The sequence below is a fragment of the Coturnix japonica genome, chromosome 8 (genome assembly GCF_001577835.2).
Source record: "Coturnix japonica isolate 7356 chromosome 8, Coturnix japonica 2.1, whole genome shotgun sequence".
NCBI lineage: Eukaryota > Metazoa > Chordata > Aves > Galliformes > Phasianidae > Coturnix > Coturnix japonica.
The window spans coordinates 20,179,255-20,200,160 of record NC_029523.1 but is presented as its reverse complement, the minus strand read 5'-3'; the positions used below and the strand labels follow the sequence as shown (position 1 = coordinate 20,200,160).

The window sequence follows — 20,906 nt, the reverse complement described above, 5'->3', positions numbered from 1 at the left end:
GTGGAGGGCTATAGCTCCGATTCCAATGTTTAACTTTTATACTGGTACATGTCTGGTTTGTACCATGACATTGCTGACCTTGTTTCCTGGAGACAAGTACAGAAATGCCACCTGTGTCCAAACATTTTTAGGTATTTGTTTTCCCTGAGCTGGAAGGCTCCTTGGTCTAGTCTGTTTCTTCATGAACACCATGGGGATCTGCAGCCAAGTGTAGAGGGAAGGAGAGACTGTTTCCTCCTGTCTGTGGTTTTATATAGCATCTACCTGTGAAAACAAGAAGCAAACAAGATGACCCTTGCTTTGTCTGCTTATATAAGTCATTTTGCCTGAAGTCTGAGTACTGTGGGATGGCTAATGTAAAACTTGCTCGTGCATCAAACAGCAGTAATTTACCTCTGGACTGTGTGTTTTTATTGTTAATATCTTAAATTATTTCCAAAAATACTCCTTAATTAAAAACTTACAGATATGAAGCTTGGAAGAAATGTGGCCAGGACATTCTTGGACTACTACAGGCTGAACTCCTTGGTGGAAAGACCACTGGCATCGACTCCTAAAACTCGGTAGGTTAGAAAGCATTTTCTTTTGCTTCAGTGGGGCTGCTTCTTTAATACCTTTCATGTCTAAACTTCAGTGCTCCTTCATTATGGCTTTATAATAAGCATGCCAGTCTAACTGTGCTTATTTTATTGAAATTCCATTCGGAAATGAAGCATTTATGATCAGGAAAGATACCTGGTTTATGCCTGAAAAAATATTCAGGGGATTTGGGAGATATCAATATCTTTCCTGAATTCTGTCTGCTGTACACCAATCTCACACCAGTATCTTTAATGGACTTACCCTTCATTTATCTCCCAAGAGTGAGCGGGGAATCAGAGTTGCTTTATTTTGAAAAGTTTTAGTTCTGGAAGGAAAAACTTTTTCAGCGCTTCAGGAGATTACTGGCAAGCTTGTGCTGAAGGCAATATTCTTCATTTCATTTTGGACCTGTGCTGACAGCTGGATGGCAGGCTTCTTCTGCAGTTAGGACCAGGTTTCCCCCTCTAATCCAGCTATACAACCTGTGTAGGCCGTTTGGCCAAAAGTATTGCTTATTTTGGGCATGAAGGAAGGCCACTAGTGAGCAAGGCACACAGGTATGAAGAAAGGGTTGGAAATGCCCAAGCTCAGTTTCCTGCAGTGTTGCTGGTCCTCTGAGTGGTGTTGGACCACTGGTGTCCTTTCAGTATCTTACCATGTGTGAGCAGCAGTGGCAATACTATGGAAGTGCTGGTTGAGATCTGCCATTATTTGAACAGAGAAAGAGACAAAGCTGGGTAATAGAAAGAGAGGAGCAGAACAGGAACCAGAGCTCCTGTTACATGGGAAGCACCATGTTCAGAATTTGTCTCTGTGTGGAGGAAGGAGCAGTTTTGCCTCCAAAATCAAAATTTCCAGTTAAGTACATTTAGATCAACTGGAAAGTTTGGAATTGTTTCTTTTAATACCAAAACCAAGCATAATTTATATTTACAGTGAAAAATACAGTTCCAAATGGAATTGTTTCTCTCCAGCAAGGAATGCAGATGACCCTTGAATATATCACTCCTTTCTTATCCCTTCTTTTTCCCCTAAAAAAAAAATACCTGTGAGAACAATTGCTTGTGTACAAAGGAACACTTTCAAACTGGAGACTTTCCACTGATGCATAAGATGGATGTTACAATTATCAGCCCAGGTTATAGAGCAATTGCTGGAATACCCTTCAGCAGACTTTAAAAATCCTTTTGGTGCAGCCATTCTGGCAGTTCCTTATGCATGCAGTCCAAGCCAACCTGATTGCATTAGGTGCTTAAAGGCCCTACTTTAGGTCCATCCCCCATTCTGTGTTCATGATCTCAACACAACAGTTTAGGCTGGTTCAAGGAGGACTGTCAGTGCTGCAGCTCTGAATGCTCTTATCTGCAGAGACCTGCAGGGTTAGCAGAGAAAAGCATCCAGCATCTTCCTTTCCTCTGGAAATTGAATGTATCATTTCTTTCAGATTCTCAGGGGCCACAACCTCCAAGGCTAAAAACCCACAACTATTACTGAACCTAATTACCACCTGACAGCAAAGTGCTTTTCCGTAGCATCATTCAGTTACCTCATCAAAAAGAATGTTTGTTTGCCTTCTTCGTTTTAAATTAAAGAACCACTGACAGTGGTAACTGAAGCATTTTAATCTCATCAAATATCCATGTCCATCTCTATAGAGACAGCCATGCCAGCAGGGAAAGATACACATCTATAATCGAGTTGAACAGAGCAGATTTCTCTCCCCACCAGAATCTAATGGGGTGAGGGATCTTTTGCTTGGGGGGTTCTACCTCACATTAAAATCCTAAACACTGTAAATGTTCAGCCTAAAGCCAACAACTGTTTTAGGAATAGATTTTGAAAATTAGCTTTGTTAATTAGGATTTGAAAGCTGATAGCTTTCAAATGCTGATCTTCCTTGTAAGTAGACAAATGCCTTCTATTTGTCTTGTGGGTCTTGTCACCTGACATTTGATCAGTGCCTGTGTATATTATTAAAAGTACATCAACGAAATGAAATCTTCTTTGAAGCTGTCGTGTTAACTGCAAAAGGAAACCTTGCAAACTGCTGGGGAGGAGGAGGAAGATAGCTGTGGTTTTAAATCTGCCTTGCCTGGGCAGTGGCATTAGGAAAGGACTAGAATATGTAAAATGATAATAAATACCTGTGTAATCAGGACTAATTATATGGTATGGTTATTAGCTTGAAACAGGACATGTTGTGCCCACAGTTTATGAAAATGTATTACAACATTACCAGATTCCACATACGCACTGAAAGAAAGCTGCAGAGTTAATAAACGTTTAAGAGACAACTAATTGGCTGCTTTGTCCCAGTCTAGTGCAGGCAGAATGATTTCTGTTTGAGGGAATTAGTGTGGCCGAAATGTGTTATAACGATACCCCTGGAAATAACAGCAACCTGAATCACTTCCAGAATACATCTTGACTGAAGGACCTTACAGAATGAAGTGTTTACTTTGCTATAAGCGTGGCGCACAGAAGGAAACTGAGGCGCAGAAAGGAGATGATGGTCCTGAAAATTGGTGCAAGTATTTGCTAGTGCTCAGGTTCAGGCACCCTTAGCTCTGACAACAGCTATCCTAGAGAATAGACAACATGGGCAGTTCAGTGAAAACTGAATTAGGATCATCTGGAGCAAAAGGCGAGAACAGCAGCTCTGGTTACAGTGTGAAAACTGACCATGGGGCCAAGCACTTGTAAAACTTTTTCCAAGATGGAAAGAGCAATAGCTGTATCTTTTTAAGGTGCTTACATGCATGTGAGTGAATCCAACTGGTTGGATCTACAGTTGGACCTGTGGATCCCCAGTGTATCCCACAGTCCCACTCTTGCAAGGACCCTGTGATCCTGAATGAACACTTAGTTCAGAAAGATAATGTCTGTTGTTACCAGCAAGCTAAGCCATTATTTTCCTGAAGGTGATGTGTCTGCAACAGAATAGGAAAGCATCGATGACTCAGCTGGGGAGGGCAGGAAGGTTAGAATATTTTCATATGTGAGCTAATGAATTAAAAGCCTTGCTGAAAATGCTGGATACTTTCTGGAGTGATAAACCGATGGGCCCATGAATTTCTAAGAGTGAAACCTGCATGCTTCCTACAGAAGCTGCTGGAGAACAGAGTGCTGCCACTTCAGTGTGCTTCAGAAAGGCTAGGAAAGTCCACCAGCACACAAAGATATCTCTCCAAGGCTGGGTTAAGTGGGGACAGAGCAGAAGAGCACAGCACACAAAGCTGCTGTCTGGTGGCAATGGAAGTTCACGCTCTTCCCCTCCTCTTCTTGCAGTGCTGTATTATGCTTCTCAGTGGCTGGCAAATTCTGCTCCTGCTGTGCTCACTGGGAGGAATTCGAGTGGGATTCCCTGTGATGCTGTCAGAGACAAGCAGCTTTTTCTCTTGCTGTGTCTCTGTCCTGAGCACACTTCTCTACTTGTGCCAGAGTAAAGGTTAGCACTGGTTGTGTTGAAAGCACATGTACTCTACTGAAATCTTTGGTATATAAGGCAATTTTTCTATAGGAGATGAAGAGAAAGCAGATTGCGACTGTTAAAAAACGAAAACAGAAATCTTGCTATGCAAAGATTTGCAAGTGCAAGTCACCTTGTGCTGCCTTAGGCCTTTGCCCACGCCAACATTGCTCTGTTCTTTCCCTCCTGGCTCATTGACTGTGCAGCAGAGCTGTGCTTCAGCACAGCAGTGTCAGCAAAGTTGCTATTGCCTCTCAAACTGCTGACTCGTTTTTTGAGAGCTGTTAGTCCCACGTTTCTGGTTCTCTGTGTTCACTGAGGCCCAAATTATGGATAATGCTGAGTGCTTATGGCTCTGACAAAGGTTAAGGGAACTGGACTTTGAATAGACACCTCATAAGGAGCCTAAAAAATCCCACCTTGCCAGCAGAATATTTCTGCACCAGGCAAAACTTAGGCCCTCTGCTCATTGGGGTGTAGGAAAAGAAATATATTCCTCTGTTGAAATATCTCCATTGATGTACTGAAACTCATGAAGTCCAGGAGAAGAGGAATAGTTCTGACTAAGAGCAGGGACTTGATGGCATGCAGCATAATAATGCCTGGAGTAATGTACTGAACAACAAAAAAAAGGACGGAACAAAATACTGGCTGACCCTTCTTTAATTGCTGCCTGTTTGTTGTGCCCTGAATGAAGCTGCAGTCTTGTTGAAGAAAAAGTAGGCTGTGATGAGGTAATTAAAGACTGCATCAGAAAGCACATCCGCCAGGAGGTTGAATTAAAATTGCTCTGACAGCCTTTATTCTGGTAATTCCTCTTGCTGCTTGAATTTGCTGCCTTAATGATGATGTATAAGTTCACAGCTGTGTATCCAACTGGATGGATTGGCCCACAGGACTGCCCCATCATCCTCAGGTGATGGGAACCATCATCTGCATCACAATGCATGGAGATGGAGAATATCTTCTCCTGTATGGTCACAGGAGATAAAAGGAAACTTCTGCCAGGACAACTCGATCATCCAATTGCTGAGCCTCATCTGACACTAAAGTGATGTTCAGATGCTGCATGGGCCTCAGGGCTCAGACTGATGCCATCCTGGGGATTTACTGTTTTCTGGCACGTGTGTTGGAGTCCTTCTGCCCCACGGGATCTGAAATGTTCTTCCCAGTCCACTCGTGCTGTCTTTCAGAAAAGACTTCTAAGATCTGCCTTCAGGATTTTTGAGGTTTTACCTGCATCTGTCGGCACTTTCTTTGACCTGGCCATGTCTTAAATGAGAGCTGGGAATGAAGCCACCTGTCTGCTTTACGTAGATGGCTGCTTCTTGTCATTCTCTTGAGGCCCTGTTTGCTGTCACCACAGCTCGCTTCCCCCAAACTTAAAATGCCGTCTTGTCATCTTTTCCCCCCACTGTTTTCATTGGGAGAGAAGTCTTTAGAGAGAAAAAAGAAGAAAAAAAGGGGAAAAGTCCACATCCTAGGAAGAATTATACATTGTTGTCAGTGCAACAGTGCTCTAGATGCCTTTTGATCTGAAATTCTCCTGAAACATTGCAGGTCTGGACATTTCCATTGCCCGCAGACGATGCACACGAGCTTCTCACCTCCTTGGGCTACTTGTAACATCAGCAGCTCACCCCACTTCATCTGTGTCACTTCTGTAGCGACATGGTGCACCAGTCTGAATTTAAGAATCTTCCCTGTGCCCCTGGAAGGGCTGTAGTGATATGCAATCATAAATGCTTTGTGAGCCTGCAGGACATCTTACCTGTTCCCTTCCAGTTCAAACAGTGCAAAAGCTCATAGAAGTGTCTAAATAAAGCCTCGCTTTATCCTCCTACATCGGCCAGAGCACCTTTAAAAGGAAAGAAAAAGAAAAACCTGCTAAGGAGTCAAACAACTTGAATCTGATTTGCAGGGTTGTAAATGGGAGCACTACTATGGTTTAAAGGAAAATTATATGTTTTGCCTCAAAAAATAATTTTTATTTTTTCCTCCATCTCGACTGGTAATTATAATCTGTCAGCTCACTCCCACGCCCGTCTACAGGTTTTATGCAACTCTTGATACTTGTAGCTGTCATTAAGGAAAGCTTTTCAGGTTTTAAACTGTGACACATTTGCGTGGATTCAATGAAAAGAATCCATTTGCAGGGTTTGGGGAGATTTGCAGTGCTCACCAAAACACCCCATTACAACAATTGCCTCCTCAAGCACTTGAGAACCAGTGTTAGCTGGAAGGATTTCACCCCCTATTTAGGTATGCGCTCTAAAGCACATGCAAACAGTCAGATACACCTCAGCACTGCTCTTGCTTTCAGACATCCCCAAGCAAAGAATGTGTAAAAACACATGACTTCAAGGCTGGCCCAGGGAGCCAGCATGCCTGCCCAGCAGGGGAAAGTAATCTGCATTACTGTAGGAAGTAGGTTGGGTCCATGTTAACAATCCCTTTCAAAATGAAGGTGCTGTCAGTTGGTTTAATTTAATTTACTCTACCTTAATTTACTTTTGAAAATGAGCTAAATGAATGAATTGAATTATGGCTACTTTAACTCTGAAGGAGCATATCCACATAGGAGCTTACTGTGGTTTGACTAATCACCTTCACGGTTTACACCCTAAATGTATTTGGATTAGCTCTCTTGGGCATCCTCATGTAGATACCCCTGGAGAAGCCCACCTGCTTTTCCCTTCCTTCCTCAGGCTTGCTGTTCTGAAGAAGCTGGGGCATGGTAAGCAGATTTAAAGCATCTGTGTTTTTTCCAGCCTCACCCCTGTGTGGACTCTCCTCCTATTTCTATGGAGCAGGAGGATAGAGTACTCCGCTGTGAAAGCAGAGCGCTGTTATGTATTGGATGAGCTGACTTGGGTAATGTCTGGTGTATATAGCATGATAATCCTGACATCATATTTCTAATTTGAACAAACTCAAGAGACGAAGAGACAATCTTTTTTTTTTGCTAGCAATGCATTATTCTTCTGCTGCTGCTCCTCAGAAAATAGGAAGACAGAGGACAAGACAAAACCTTCAGTAACAAAGGGAGAGATATCTGCAAAGTCTCCTGAGAGGCAGGCTGTAATATGGTGCCTTGGCACCACTGGACTGATTCCTGCATTCTGAAATAGCCTCAGGGTAAGGACTTGATGAGATTGCCAGATAGTCCTGGTATTATTCCCTACGTACTGAGATAGTGGGATTTACAAGGCCCAGAAATCATATTCTGCTGTAACAGGTGAGTGGCTACCTCACATACATGAATTTGTGCTCGCTTTCTGGAAATGGACACTGGTGACCGCTCTAAATAAATAAATATATAAAGCCTTTGGTAATGGCTGAGGATTTCTGACCTTTGCTCTAACACTGTAAATTTGTTTTTATAGCTTCTAATTGCCTTGCTTTGGAGCATGTACATTATCTAACTGCCAGGGCGCTGACCGTCATTATCTGCTGGGCCATTTAATTTGTGGTTTTTTACATTTGAAACTTGTCAGACATTCCCTGAAAATACTGCGCTCCCCTTGCAGTGTCAAATGTGGGCCTGGTTAATTGTGCATCCCTGAGAGCGAAGCATTTGAAGTAATCAGGCATTGATTGTTTAGCTGCAATGGCGGCCCATCTGCAATGGAAACGCATCTCCTTCGGATGGGGGGGGAGAGTGTAAAAATTAGATCAGCAGACACGACAGCAACCAGATTTTGTAGTTTCAGAGATCAGAGGTTAGCCATTTCTCAGCCTTGATGATTCATTTTCGATCCCACTCACGTGGCTCGAATAACCTTATTTTCTCCTCCCTTTGCAGTTTAAATACAGAATTCTCTTCTGCTTTGGCCCTCTCAGTATGCCAGCTGCAAAGTCACTAACATCTATCACTCCCCACTTTGACGTGCTTCACCAGATGGAAACAAATGTCATGAAAAGTGTGTGTGAAAGAGCCCAAAATGCCACAAGAGCACATGTGTGCTCACAGGCTGTGAGCTCACCTGCTCTGCTCTGGGGCAGTGGTTTGTAAACTGCAGCTCATCTAAAACTTCAGCCTGGTTTGGAGGTCTGATGTTTCATTTTGAGATCTTTAAGATTTCCTAACAATCAAAAATACCTATGAAATTGTTTTAGAGGTTAATGCGTGCAGTACTTTTGGTGTAGATGTATATAGGACTTGAATTCCTAAATATGAGCTGAGAGAGCTAAAGCAAAGCAACGCCTCCATTTTGTAGAACATGAAATAAAGCCACTCTGGAAACACCAAGATGCCAGGCCTCCATGTGAATTATGCTCCTGCTGTATTTAGAAAGAAGCAATTTTGCTGTTGAAATCAGAGGTTGGCATTTTTTCCCTTGGGTTCCGTAACTCAAAATTATGTTGAGATCATGCATGTACTGGAGTTTATTTTTAGCACCAAAGGTGAATGTATTCAGATTATTCAAGTGGTGATTTTTTGGATGTACAATTAGTTGACTGAGAGATGCGCTATAAATTTGATATTGTAATTGCGGTGCCTCTGAGATTTGCAAAACAGTTTGCATGGCTGCAAGATTAACTGTTGTACGTGTGATGAGCATGCAGCAGAGCTGTGATTTGATCACAACTGTCTATCAATTGGCTGTACAGCCAAAAATCACTTCGTCACAAGAATCTGGTGCTTGATATTTGCAGTGCTTCAGCTCAACTACTGCTTGGATAGCTGCTAAAAAAAAGGGCAGTGAATAAAAATCCCACCTGTAAGTGCTGATGGTTAACCAGGGTTTGCTTTTCAGGTGTTACTCATATGCAAAATTCCTCTTTGCATGTTTCTTATGTTGCTTTCTTCTCTTGCAAAGAGGAGACAGCGCAGTATGCCTTACTGGGAAGGAGGTTGCCTTTGCTGGGTTAAGCCCTGCCTGTTCAGTGCTGGGTATGGGCAGGCTGTCAGCAGTAATAGGGGCAGCCCCAGGGCAGGGATGGCTTGACTGATGTGTCTCCCTATGTTTTGTGTGATTCTCTGTTTGGTCCACAGCTGCTGCTGTGTTTGGGTCTCCAGCGTTGTCTAGGAACTTGTCAATGTAATTATACACAGAACCCGAGAAAGCACTTGTTCTCACTTCTGTGTGCCTCTCAGGTTTCCCTCACAGGGTCCTAATTTATTTATTTTTGGCTCTGTGTTTTTCTCTTCAAAATATGTAGGTTGGTTGAACTGTGGAGAGCCAATAGATACTGAACTGGTGGCAGCTGCAACGGCAATGGGAAGGCAAGGGCTGGGGCAGTGAAGCTCTCTTAGTCCCATACCCCAGTGGTCCCTATGTTATTTCATTTATTTTAAAATATTTTAAAGCAATATAAGAAGTGCATAAATCTATTGGAGAGTGTCCAAAGGAGGGCTGCAAAGATGGTGAAGGGTCTAGAGTGGAAGATGTATGGAGGTCCCTTGGTTTGTTGGGCCCAGAGCAGGGGAAGCTGAGGTCTCATGGCTGCAGCAGCTCCTTAAAGAGTGTGGAGGGGCAGCACTGAGCTCTGCTCTCTGGGGCCCTACGAAATGGCATGGAGCTGTAGGGGGAGGAGTAGGTGGGGGTCAGGGGAAGGGTCTGCCCCAGAGTGTGGTGGGCATAGAACACAGCCCTGAGCTGCTGGAGTTCAAGGAGCGTTTGGACATTGCTCTCAGATATAGGGTTTGGATTTTGGGTGGTCCTGTGATGAAGTCCACTCAATAGGACTTGTGGGGTCCTGATAAATCAGGATGTTCTGTGATTCCATGACTCTGTCATGGTGTCATAAGGCAGAGATTCCCGCTCCAGCACAACCCCATCACAGTGGGATACAGGGCTGTGGGACCTGCACCCCTTTGTGTCCAGCTTCCCATCATAGCTATATCTCAGAGTAGTATACCATATATAGTATACTGCATATATAGTATACTCAGTATATCATATGTAGGTTGGTTCCTAGGTTTGTCTCTGCCCAGCAGCTAGATGGACAGACAGACAGGCTGAAGCTGTTTGTGCCTGTCATGCTGTGATACACAACTGTCAGGAACCAGAGGATGGTGGAAGCACTGGGCTGTGATATTGGTGGGGGGGAGTTTAACTAAGGCCTTTAAGCAAAGAGGCTATGTAAGTAAACAGAACAGAAATGTTAAAGAATTAACAGATAATAAAGGCTAGAGATTTACTTTTCCTTAAAGCAGCAAACAACATGCATGCTGTAAACACACACCCAGCGGCACTTTGCCTGGGAAGCTCACAGTGAGAGCAGAGCCACATGAAGCAGCTTTGCTATCTGGGACAGGCTGTGGGAAGCCACAGGGCTGGTGCTGCCATGTCAGACTGTGATGAGCTCGGTGGTTGGGCTGTGAACTCCTGGGGCATCACTGAAAGAGGGCTTTATATTTTGTATAATTCTCCTCAACAGAGGTCACTAGTTGAATCCCAACTGCTCTGTTAGGCCTGCAGCCCAAAGGGTGCTGAAAGGGCTGGGACACAACAGTGACAAGTTTTACATTACCATTAAATGTTTGGAGTTAATGGAAGTGCTGGAATCACTGGCATCACGTGCCATGTGATGGGTGCTCCCCAGCCATGTGGGCAGAGTCTGGCCATGGCTGTGAGCCTTCCTCATAGCAGGGGCAATGAAGAAGTGAGCTGTCTTAGGAACCAGCTGTCCTGGAAGCAGTATCTGCCCCCAGAAGGAAATGTTCACAGTGATATGATGGCTGATAATGGGGAGAAATGATGGGAAATGTTTCAGGAGTGTGGTGAGGAGAAACCAGCTGTAAGTGCATTGGTTTGAAGGGAAACGGGGGGCTTTTCATGGAGAGTTCAGAGATAGTGAAGAGCCCTTGAAGGACTAACCCTTCTCTGACCAGAGGAGCAGGGCACCAGCTCTAATTTCTCTTAACCACCTCTAATTTCTCTTGAGCAGCCAAAGCCTCCCTTGCAGATGCACTTCCCTGTGAGACTGCACATGGCATCTTCTCAGAGCCAGAGTTTGCTTAGCTGCTGTAGGAGCACCACAGCATTCATAACAGCTGTCCTCTCTCTCTTCTTTTGGCAGGAAGGAAAAGCTGCCAGTCTTTAAATGCACCACCCAGCAAGGCCAGGAGACCAGCCATGCTGACAGCAAGCCAGAGAAGAGGAGCCAGGCACACCTGAAGGACCAATCTCTCTCTGCACGATGAGAGGAGAAGAGAGGAGAGGAGGGCTGGATTGTGGGGTGAGGCAGAGGAGTGCAGCTGGAGTTGGAACTGCTGATATTTCTCTTTCCTTTATTTATTTTTTTTTCTTTCCTCAGATAAGTATTTCTAAGATAACAAATAGTCCAAAGGGGAATGAAGGAGAGGGAAATTAGCTAGAAATTTTACCATTGATTCTTTTTTATTTATAGACGGTAAATCAATTTCAAGCCTTTTTCTTTTTTTTTCTTTTTTTTTTTTTTTAAGCTCTCATCTCTGGGAAAGAGAAAAAAAAAAGAGTGACCCAATAGATTTAGAGAAATCATTTGCAGTGGCTGAAAAGCTATTTGTTAAAATGAGAAAGCCTCCCCTTCCTCTACCAGCCCCCCCCCCTCTCTCTCTTATAAGGGTTAATCCATACAATGAGCAAATAAGGGAGTCCTGGCTCCCCTGCTTCACCATGTGATGTCTCCCCTTTTAGTGTCAGGCTCAGAAGCTTTTATGCCAATTGCATGTGCTAGCCCAGTTAGCTTGCATTACGAGAGCCTGATAAATAGCTTCTGGGAGTCAGGCAGGTGCTCCTCAGTGTGCCGTTTATCATCTGCTGCATGGTTAGGCTTTTGCTCTCCTATCGGATCATTTGAGGAAAGTGGTCATATGAGAAATGCTAGTGGTGTCACCTGTCAGGGTGCAGGCACAAAACTCACTGCAAGCCCTGTCTAACAGGCAGAAACCCTGTTCCTCCAGCAATAGCTGGTAGGAATCTAGAAAGACTGAGCTTCCAAAAGGTTTGTGACTGAGGCAGCGTCAGAGAGGGGTAGTGCTGAAAGAGAAGTTGCTGAGACCCAGTGGAAAGAAAGGGAAAGGATGAACCAGAATGAGGTTGAAGAGAGATATGTGAAATAAGAATGAATCAGCTCCCCTTGGTGTCAGGTGGTCTCAAAGAAGTAGCAGTCCCAGATACTTGGTAATAAAGGATGTGAGGCTGGTTGCTCCTTTTCTCTAAGCCAGGACATGACCCTTACAATCTAGGAACAGGGTCAGGCTCAGCTGGGTAGTCGTGCTGGGCTGGATAGAGAAGAAAGCATCCTTAGCAGAACTGAAGAGAGATGAGAAAAAACTGGAAATCACAGGCAATGGACCTTCCAGGCTATTTAAATTTACTGTCTCTTGTGAAAATATTCCCTGAATCTTCAGCAGTGGAGAACTGGCTTTGGGGCCTGAGCATTACCAACACTAAACCAAGGTATGATCCTACAAAGAACTACCAGAAATCAGCCTGAATCATGTTAATGCAGCCAGGAAACTAGTAGGCCCTCATGTGCTCATCTGTCTTTGAATACTGTATCTGCCCCAGCATCACTATTGGGTGTAAGGGAGCTCTGCATAAGGTCCTTTGGGGTCCTTTCCATACAAGCAAACACAAAGTAAGCAGGGTCAAGGTCTGCATTCTGTGTCTCAGGACCTCAAACACTCTTCTGTAGTCCTATTCCACCACCCAGACAGCCCTGCTAGGAGCCACTGGCACATGGTTTCCATCCAATTAGCATGACTGCAGTCAGAAAGAGTGAGCAGGTACAATTCAGGAGAAGAAAAAAATGGGCTTTGCATGCTTCTTAAAAAGGGCAGACTACTCAGGATCTGACAAAACTTGAGCTGATTGTGTCTGTGCATTAGTCAGCTGCTTGCTGAGATTTCATTAGTTCATTAGTTAGTTAGTTTCTCTATAAAAAGGGGAACTTGGCTAAAACGAGATACCCCAGTGGAAGGAGAATAGTTTAAAATACTGAGCAAACGTGATGTTGTCAATCTTTCAAGGTGAGGGGGTTAAACTGTGAGCATTTTAGGGAGAATAAAATGCCCTCGTATGATGAATTCCAAGGCATCCGAAAGGCATAGTGCTGGCTCTCTGTCTCCAAGAGCAGAGTAATGAATAGCTGTGACAGTGTGATAATTAAAATGACCTCTTGGAGATATGGATTAGAAGGTACGCAGAAGGGGGATAAGTTCTCCTTTGAATTAATCTACTGTTAATTTATGACTATCGTTGGGTTTTATAGGGTTTTAGAGGAAGACTTTCAAAGTTGGTTTACTGGGAGGAAAATGTTCTTTTTGCATATTCAATGGGAAAATATTTGCAGAATTCCTTGTTATTTATTTTTGAATGGTCCTATTTATATACGTATGCATATATATAATGAGAGTTTCAGATATTTGCTTAGCTGCTAACGGATTTGCTCAAGAAATATGAATAAAATGATAAAAGCAGCTGTGGAATGTGCATGTTGTTTCATTTTCACATTCCTTCTTCCCCAAGGGCTCCCAGAGTCACTTTGAAACCAAGAAGTGGACAAGCTGGTTCTGGGAAGCCCTTGGGCTGCCCTGATATCAGCTGTCAGAGATTCCTGTCATCTGACTTGTAAAAGTCAGCCTTTTAAGTTCAGATTTAATAACTGGATCTTCCTGAAATCGCTGTCTCTACTTCTTGTTTTCTGTCACCCAAATCTGCCCCAGAGCCTGCAGTTTTCAACTCTGTGCAGACCTAATGTAGAGTCCTCATCTCCACTAGAATGGTATCCTCTGTGCTGAGATATCCTGAGCTTTAGTTGGATAGAAAGGACAGATTGGAGACAGTTACCCATATGGGAAACGATGACATCCCATTTGTCAGCTCCCATGTTGGTAACCTTCTTCCCATCCCCTCCACCTGCCTAGCAATACCAGAACATCCAAACATAAGGCTACCTGCCAAGAGCATCTGCCTTGCTCTCCAGTCAGGCAGCATGCCCATTCTGGAGCCCACCCTCTCCATCTTTGTTCCAGCACATTGTGTTCAGGTTCTTTGCTCTCACATTTCACTTCTGTCTCAGTTTGTCTCCTGCACCTTCTGTTTCACTAACAGCTGCCCCCACCCATCTTTCCACATGGAGATCCCTACCGTGTCCCCCCTGGACCCCATAGACAGAGCAAATCTATAGTGTTTTCTCCAGAGACCCACCTCTGTTTTCGTGGTTCACCAATAAACTGTTTCTCGAAAGCTCTCCCTGGTCTTCTGGGGCAGAGCTTGAGCCCTTCTGCTGATTCTCTGCTAGCTTATACTTCAGTGTGGTGCTGTGTGTGACCATTTCACGCATCATTTCACAAGTGCCTGGGGAGACTGCCAGGGGAGCTGCTCCCAATCTCTAGTTCAGTTTCCCTTATGTGAATACTGAGGTCCTTTTCCTCCATCTGAACAGGCACATTCCACTTCGTAGCCCGTTTCTGGCCAGCCAGCTGCTGTGCTTTGAGCCCCTTCTTCCTGGAGAAGCTGATCTGTGTCTCAGCCATAAGTACTGCACATTGTACACTCAACAAGTAATTCCTTCCCGTTCTTGTGCGAGGTCCAAGGTGAGGTAACACCAGGGATTCTGAAAGGTTCAGAAGCCAATACAGTGCCCAAACCGTCTGTCTGACAGGTCATAAACAGTTTTTCTTTTGGGAGTATATGCATGTGTTTATCTGAGCCCAAGTGGGGGGCTCTCCTCATGAGGAGCCCAGAGCCCCACTGCATTGTCCTGCCTTCCCCTGCTCACAGTCTGGGGAGCAGGAGGGTCCTTCCTTGGCAGAGTAGCAATGTTTTTACCTTGCTTTGCCCAGGACTGGCTCATGAATATTAAAATACTGAAATTAACTTGTTTTCTGTGCATTCTGTTCTCCTGACAAGAAAATCCTGCTAGAAGCCCCTGCACAGGCAGTCTAGCTGCGTTGAATTGGACCCTCGCTGTGAGGGGATTATATATTCTGATTGGGGCTGAGTTTGCAATTATTTTCTCTGCCACACCAAAGACCTTTACTGCAGAGCTACAAACCAGTTATAGGAACATGAAATGCTTTGACTTCTTCACTAGGGAAACATTAATCCAATCACAGGTTATGTCCATTACAGACTATGGCAATATTGTATACAGGAATTCCCAGGAGAAGATTCTACAAAAATTGGAATCTCTCTATAACCATGTTATGAGATTTACTGGTGTGGATAAAATGGGCAGAGTTAAAATTACCAGGCTGGCTATCTCTAAAAGACAGGTGAAGTCTGCTGGCTATCATTGCTTCATAATATTACAAATGGAAAAGCCCTGAAGTAATTGAATAACACATCTGCAGAAAAAAAACCTTGTGAACCGCTATAACCTAAAGATAGACTGCAAGGAAACAATATGCATACAGCACCCGCTTAAAAGAAGAAAGATGCTTTCCTTACCTGGTGCAGGAAGATACTGCAAATGTAGGTACTGATTCTCTCTGCCTCCTATATTATATGTGTGTGTGCTTTATATGTGTATGTATGTCTATCTCTTTTCACATAAAAGAAGTTAAAGCAGTTCTCTTTGCAGCCTGGAGCGTGGTGCTGGATGGTGACAATTCGTAAGCAGAGCTCACTGCATTGTTTTGTAGCAGAGGTTGTTAAAAACATTTGACATGGTTTGCAAAGGAGCTGATTTTAGTCCCCTGCACATCTCTCTGTCCTTGCAGTGAAAAAAGATTTCAAAGCACTTTGCCAGAGCTGACGATGATTTTCCTTGTTGCTTTCATAACAGCATGCTGTGGGCCATAGTATCAGGGTAACAGCAGAGAGCAACTTGATTGGGTCTGTGCAAATCCAGGGCCAGCAGGACAATGTGTGCTGACACAGGTGCTGCACTATGGTTAGATGCAATCTTTTTCATAAGCACACCCTGTTTGCACCCTTCAGAATGATGGCCTACAGAGTTGCTCACTATCTCCTTCTGGCATGGAAGAGCTGGAAGGTTTCCTGGATCCACAGGACCCAGCACAGCTGGCCATCATCTCTTTTCTCTGGAGGTAAGTGCATGTTTGTGGTGCATGAGAAGGGCCTCAGATCAGCTCAGACATGCTACATCTTGCTGTGGTTCAGGCAGGGCCTAGAGGAGCACCTCTCATCACTCATGTTCTTCCCCATCTAGTAGCTCTGAGTGGAGATCCAAGGGCATCCATGGGAGCCATGCTACAGCACTGTGGCAGTCTGGGGTTGTCATAGCCTGGGACTGTGATTTATTTCCCATTTCAAGAAGACTACTGAGGATTTGTACCCATCTCCCTTTGGTTCCTGGTGAAGGTAGGGGATTTTTTTAGTTTCATTCTCAGTCCATGCCACAAAGACTATTCCCATCAAGGGGATTTTTCTGTTGCCACCATGTCTCATTTTAAGGAAGGATAATGGATTCCTAGAGGTGGAATTTTTTTTAGGCACTGTGTTGTCCATGTTACGTGATGCATTTGTGAGATGCCCCATATTGAGCTGTGCTGCAGGAAATGATGAGGCTGCTTGCTTTTGTTTGCAGTGCTGAATGCAGGGCCTGCAGGGAAACCAGGCACAGCTAGTGGGGAAGTTGTTTTCTGGCAATCCATGTTGTACTTAGCACTTTCATTTCTTCCTCCCCCTAAGGGAGATTCCTTTCCCTCTTGGTTGGTCACAGCCCTGTTGCACTCCCAAAGAGTTTAAGAAGCTGATTCTGAGTCACAGGGTGGAAAATATATAGCATGTCCAGGGAGATTTGACTAAGAAGCAGAAGGAAGAGGAGAGAAAGAAAAAGAAAAGGTGGAGAAGCATGATTTAACTTCCACTCAGAACAATGTTGGATAGATACTTGTTTGCATGGGGATGGCCATTAGAGAGCTTGCAGCATGGAGGATTGGGTGAAACCTATCAGGTCAAGAAGAGTTCTGATTTTCCTCTAAATATGGATAGGACTTAATGCTGGAAATCCGGAATGCCTCTTCCAGTTCTTCAGTGGATGTGATGCTGCAAGATTTAGGTTAAAGAACAGAGTAGCTCTTTCTCTGATTCATCTCTCCCATTCAACTACCCCCCAAGAATTCTACCTAGTACTAAAGTTCCTTCATACAGCCTTTTTTCCCAGGTGAGGAAACACTTATTTCTCACGTGGTTGTCCAAGACTCAGTTGGCAGCTTTGGGACATGAAAAGGTCACAGCCAGAACCAGGAGGGACCAAGACGCTGCAGCTAAGCCACAGCCATGGGTGCTTGGCTACATCACCACATGTGTCCCAGGGCAGTGCTGGCATGGGTAAGTGGTAATTAAAAAATGCACACAGAACAAAATCCTTTCTTATTGTGAGCTCTCTAGGAGAAAAGTTACTGGTAAGATAATAAAAAGACTAACAATTATGATACAAGCATTTGTATTAGCAATGGTATGGACTAGCCCGGTGTTTCTGCACTTGAGAAGCTCAAGCACATCCAATGCAGTCAGCTTTTCACTTTCTAGTGCTGCTGAGCTGCCTGTTATGCATCAAGCAATTCCAATTGTGGCTGGGCCAGTTCTGGCATCAGAAAACCTGTTCTGTCCCAAACCAGGCTGCAGGGCAAATCATTCATCAGCACGACCACAGAATGCCAGTGCAAAATCACAGGAGAAACTATCCCTGTGTACTTTTAAATCATCAAGCTAATAAGTACCCTGGATGATAAGATGTAATCTTTTAAATGCAGTATGGATTTCTTCCCCTGAATTATGCATGATAACATCTTTAGGCATGAGCTTTATTTATTTATTTATTTATTTATTTCCTGAAGGAGCTGTCTTTTGGTGGTGGTGGAAGTAATCACTATGTTTTACAATTAGGGAGGCAGGCCCAGCGAGGGCTCCCTGTTGCTAGACAATCTCTGCTAACGGCTGGGCCCTAGGATGGTGCCAGAGTATCTCCAGGCGATGTAAGAGTGTTAGCACAGCGACTGAATGAGCAGATGTGGATTCCCAGGAAAGGTAGTCAATTCTCACCTGGGAAGAGATGCCTCAGGTTTCAGAAGGGATCAGATAATTCATAGAATCTTAGAATTGTTTGAGTCGGAAGGGACCTTTAAAGGTCATCTGGTCCGACTCTCCTGCAATGAACACAGACACCTACAGCTCCATGAGTGTGCTCAGAACCCTGTCCAGCCTGACAGTGAACGTATCCATGCACATCACCATTCAGAGCAGATTCTGTCACATACATTCCCCATTTGGGGATCCAGTGTGAGTTAAGCTGTTGGATGAGATCATCTCAGGAACCTTTCCAACCTCATCCTTGCTAAGATATTGTTCCTGTTTCTTATACCAGGCCCTGACTACTATCCCAGTCACTGCAGCAAATCACATAATGATATCTAAGTCTCCTGCAGCATTTTTTGTTCATTGTTCTGCAGTGTGTCTGCAGAGGTTTGTAGTTCTTCATCCCTTCTTAGCACCTGGGGAAACTGGGACAGTCAGAAAACAAATGATTTGATTAAAGATGTTTGAGAAGACAGGAGCAGAGGGACCAAGTCTCCAGAGCATCACCTCCCACTCTCAGACCGGCACTACCATGTGTAGTAGTAGACTTCATGTATTTTGATCTATTGACAAGTACAGCTTTATAAAAAAGAAAAATTATGTTCTGATTTTCTCATGAACACTGTAAATCATTGAGAAAAGCAGACGCCTGTACATGTCTACCTACACACAAACACAGAGCCCCCACTTTATGTATTTCCTTAAATTCCCGGTCCTGACTGACAGGAACAACCTGCTTGCTGGTCTTTTGGTGAGCTGGATAAATACAAGGACTGTGTTTGTATGGTAGAGGGGAAGCCAGCCTTTTATGGACAATTAATCACAGACATGTATTCTTTATTTCCTATTTATGGGTGACACAGCAGGCTGAATTGTAATCAGCTCTCACTATAGTGGGTTTTCATGTCCCTGCTTTCAGCAGTTAATACTTCCGAGAGATATCAGCCAAGGGAAGAAGTGGAATGAATATGGATTGGGACCACTCTCTCCTTTTAGTGACTACTTTTGTTCCTTCAGAGAAGGAACAAACTGATGCCTTGTGTGTGTGGGCTCCAGGGATGGCACCCTGGAAATGGGTGCAGGTAGTGAGAACACGTGTCCCACATTACTATGCAGAATGGTGAACTGAATTCAACTAAAACCAGAGTCTGAACCCAACTTTCCACTGCATCTATCTTACACAGGGGACAGGGGCTGGTATGGCTGTATGTGGGAAGTTTGGCAGAGTGTGTGCCATAGTGTTCAGCCCTGACATTGCTTCCAGTATAGCCCAGCAAAACTTGTTTAAGGACTTCCCACACAAGGCTTATTGCAGGAATGGCCCCTCCATTCTTCTTTGTTTTCTAATTTACAAATACACTATAACAGAATGCTCTTCAGGAGAGACACTATCTTAATCCCTTTGTTCAATGAGAAGAATAACTAACAGAGCTCTCACCTCTTCTCCTTGGATGATGTGCAGTTTTGCCTTCAAGTTACTAAAGTGGTTTTACTCATAAGATAAGGAATTGTGTTCTGCATGCTGACCTAAGTGATACCACTGTACGTCTGAATTTGGAGTCAGACTACTGAAGTAATTGGAATTGGTTGGGACTATGACTGGCACACGTGGTATGCGGTATTTCTGGCATTGATATCCAAGCAAGGTAGTGGGGAACTGTTACACTGCTCTACACCTGGCCAACCCATGCTGTGTAAAATGCAGTTGTTATGTGTGCTACTAATTGCACAGTAGGCGATTAAAATGGAGAGTGTTTTAAAAGTCAAATTGGCCTTTTACATCAAGTAATTTGGGATCGGGGCCAGATTGCTCTGGATGCTTTAGATACCTGACTCAATCACTGAGTATGAGACATCAAAATGCCTTTGGGGGGAAAGAAAAAGAAAAAAAAAAAAAAAAGCCTGCAGCCCTTAATCTTTAAATTTCATCTTTAATTTTGGAGTGAAATTGGTGCTTAGAAAATATAGCTTAGGGAGGGCAGGGAAAGGAGAGTCCAGCGAGGAAAAGTGAAATCTCGCTGAGCCAGGACTGCCATCAGCTGAAGAAGAGATGAGACGTTAGCACACAGCTCAGGCTGGCTCGCTTTCAGGAATACATTGACAAAATTGATGCGGAGAGATGACGCCATCCAGCCCCTAAAAACTTACAGCCCTTTAAAATGAGGACCCCTGGGTGATAGATACTTTCCCAAGCATTAAGACTCTGGCAGCCCAACCAAAGTACAAGATCAAGAAAGTAAATTTGAAGGAGTTACTTTATTACAGATAACACAGCCTTTGCCAGATAGCCACGCTTCAGTTAAGCCCACCGAACCAAACTCCACGTTGCAATTCAGTCCAGAAAAGTAGCTTGCCTTAAGATATGACACAGGACAAGCAAAATTAATAATTTTGAGTAGTATCATCATAGGAAAAATGTGAGAAGGTTTATTTTCCCTTCTTTTTATCAGGACTCTTTTACCTTCAGATTCTCCTCCTGGGCTACGATTCAAAGCCAAACTTTCTTTGTGCTGCTTGGATCCAGTTTTCATGCCCTAGCACAAAACCAGGCCTTGGGAAAAGAACGAAGTAAGATGTATATACATTGTACCAAGCAGAGAAGAGACACTTCAGTTCTACGGCAGTAGCCACTGACTGGAAGAATTTAAGTGATTTTTGTGAAATAAATGTTTAGCCCATAAAGGAGTTTGTGGACACGGAGACTTAAAGGTTGATGATTTGATCTTTAGGGGTTTGACCATTCAAGAGGCAAAGCAAGTGAGCACAATTCCACTTCAGTACTTACGCAAAGGAATATTAAATTTAGGTATCTATTTGTTCGCCTTGTAGAAGAGAACTGCCTTGATAGGACAGGGGACTCAATGAGGATG

At 43.9% G+C, this 20,906-nt stretch overlaps 1 protein-coding gene across 2 annotated transcripts in view; it reads left to right on the top strand.

Moving 5' to 3' along the window:
• LOC107317605 (BEN domain-containing protein 5-like) overlaps positions 1-13,466 on the top strand; it is an 801,512-nt gene extending 788,046 nt beyond the window's left edge. For both annotated transcript variants that reach the window (XM_015870495.2, XM_015870494.2), the window contains exons 12-13: positions 467-563; positions 11,081-13,466. In XM_015870495.2, coding sequence (XP_015725981.1) covers positions 467-563; positions 11,081-11,204 — 221 coding nt within the window. In that variant the 3' untranslated portion in view covers positions 11,205-13,466. The remainder of the gene's footprint in view (positions 1-466; positions 564-11,080) is intronic.
• Positions 13,467-20,906: the final 7,440 nt, after the last annotated feature.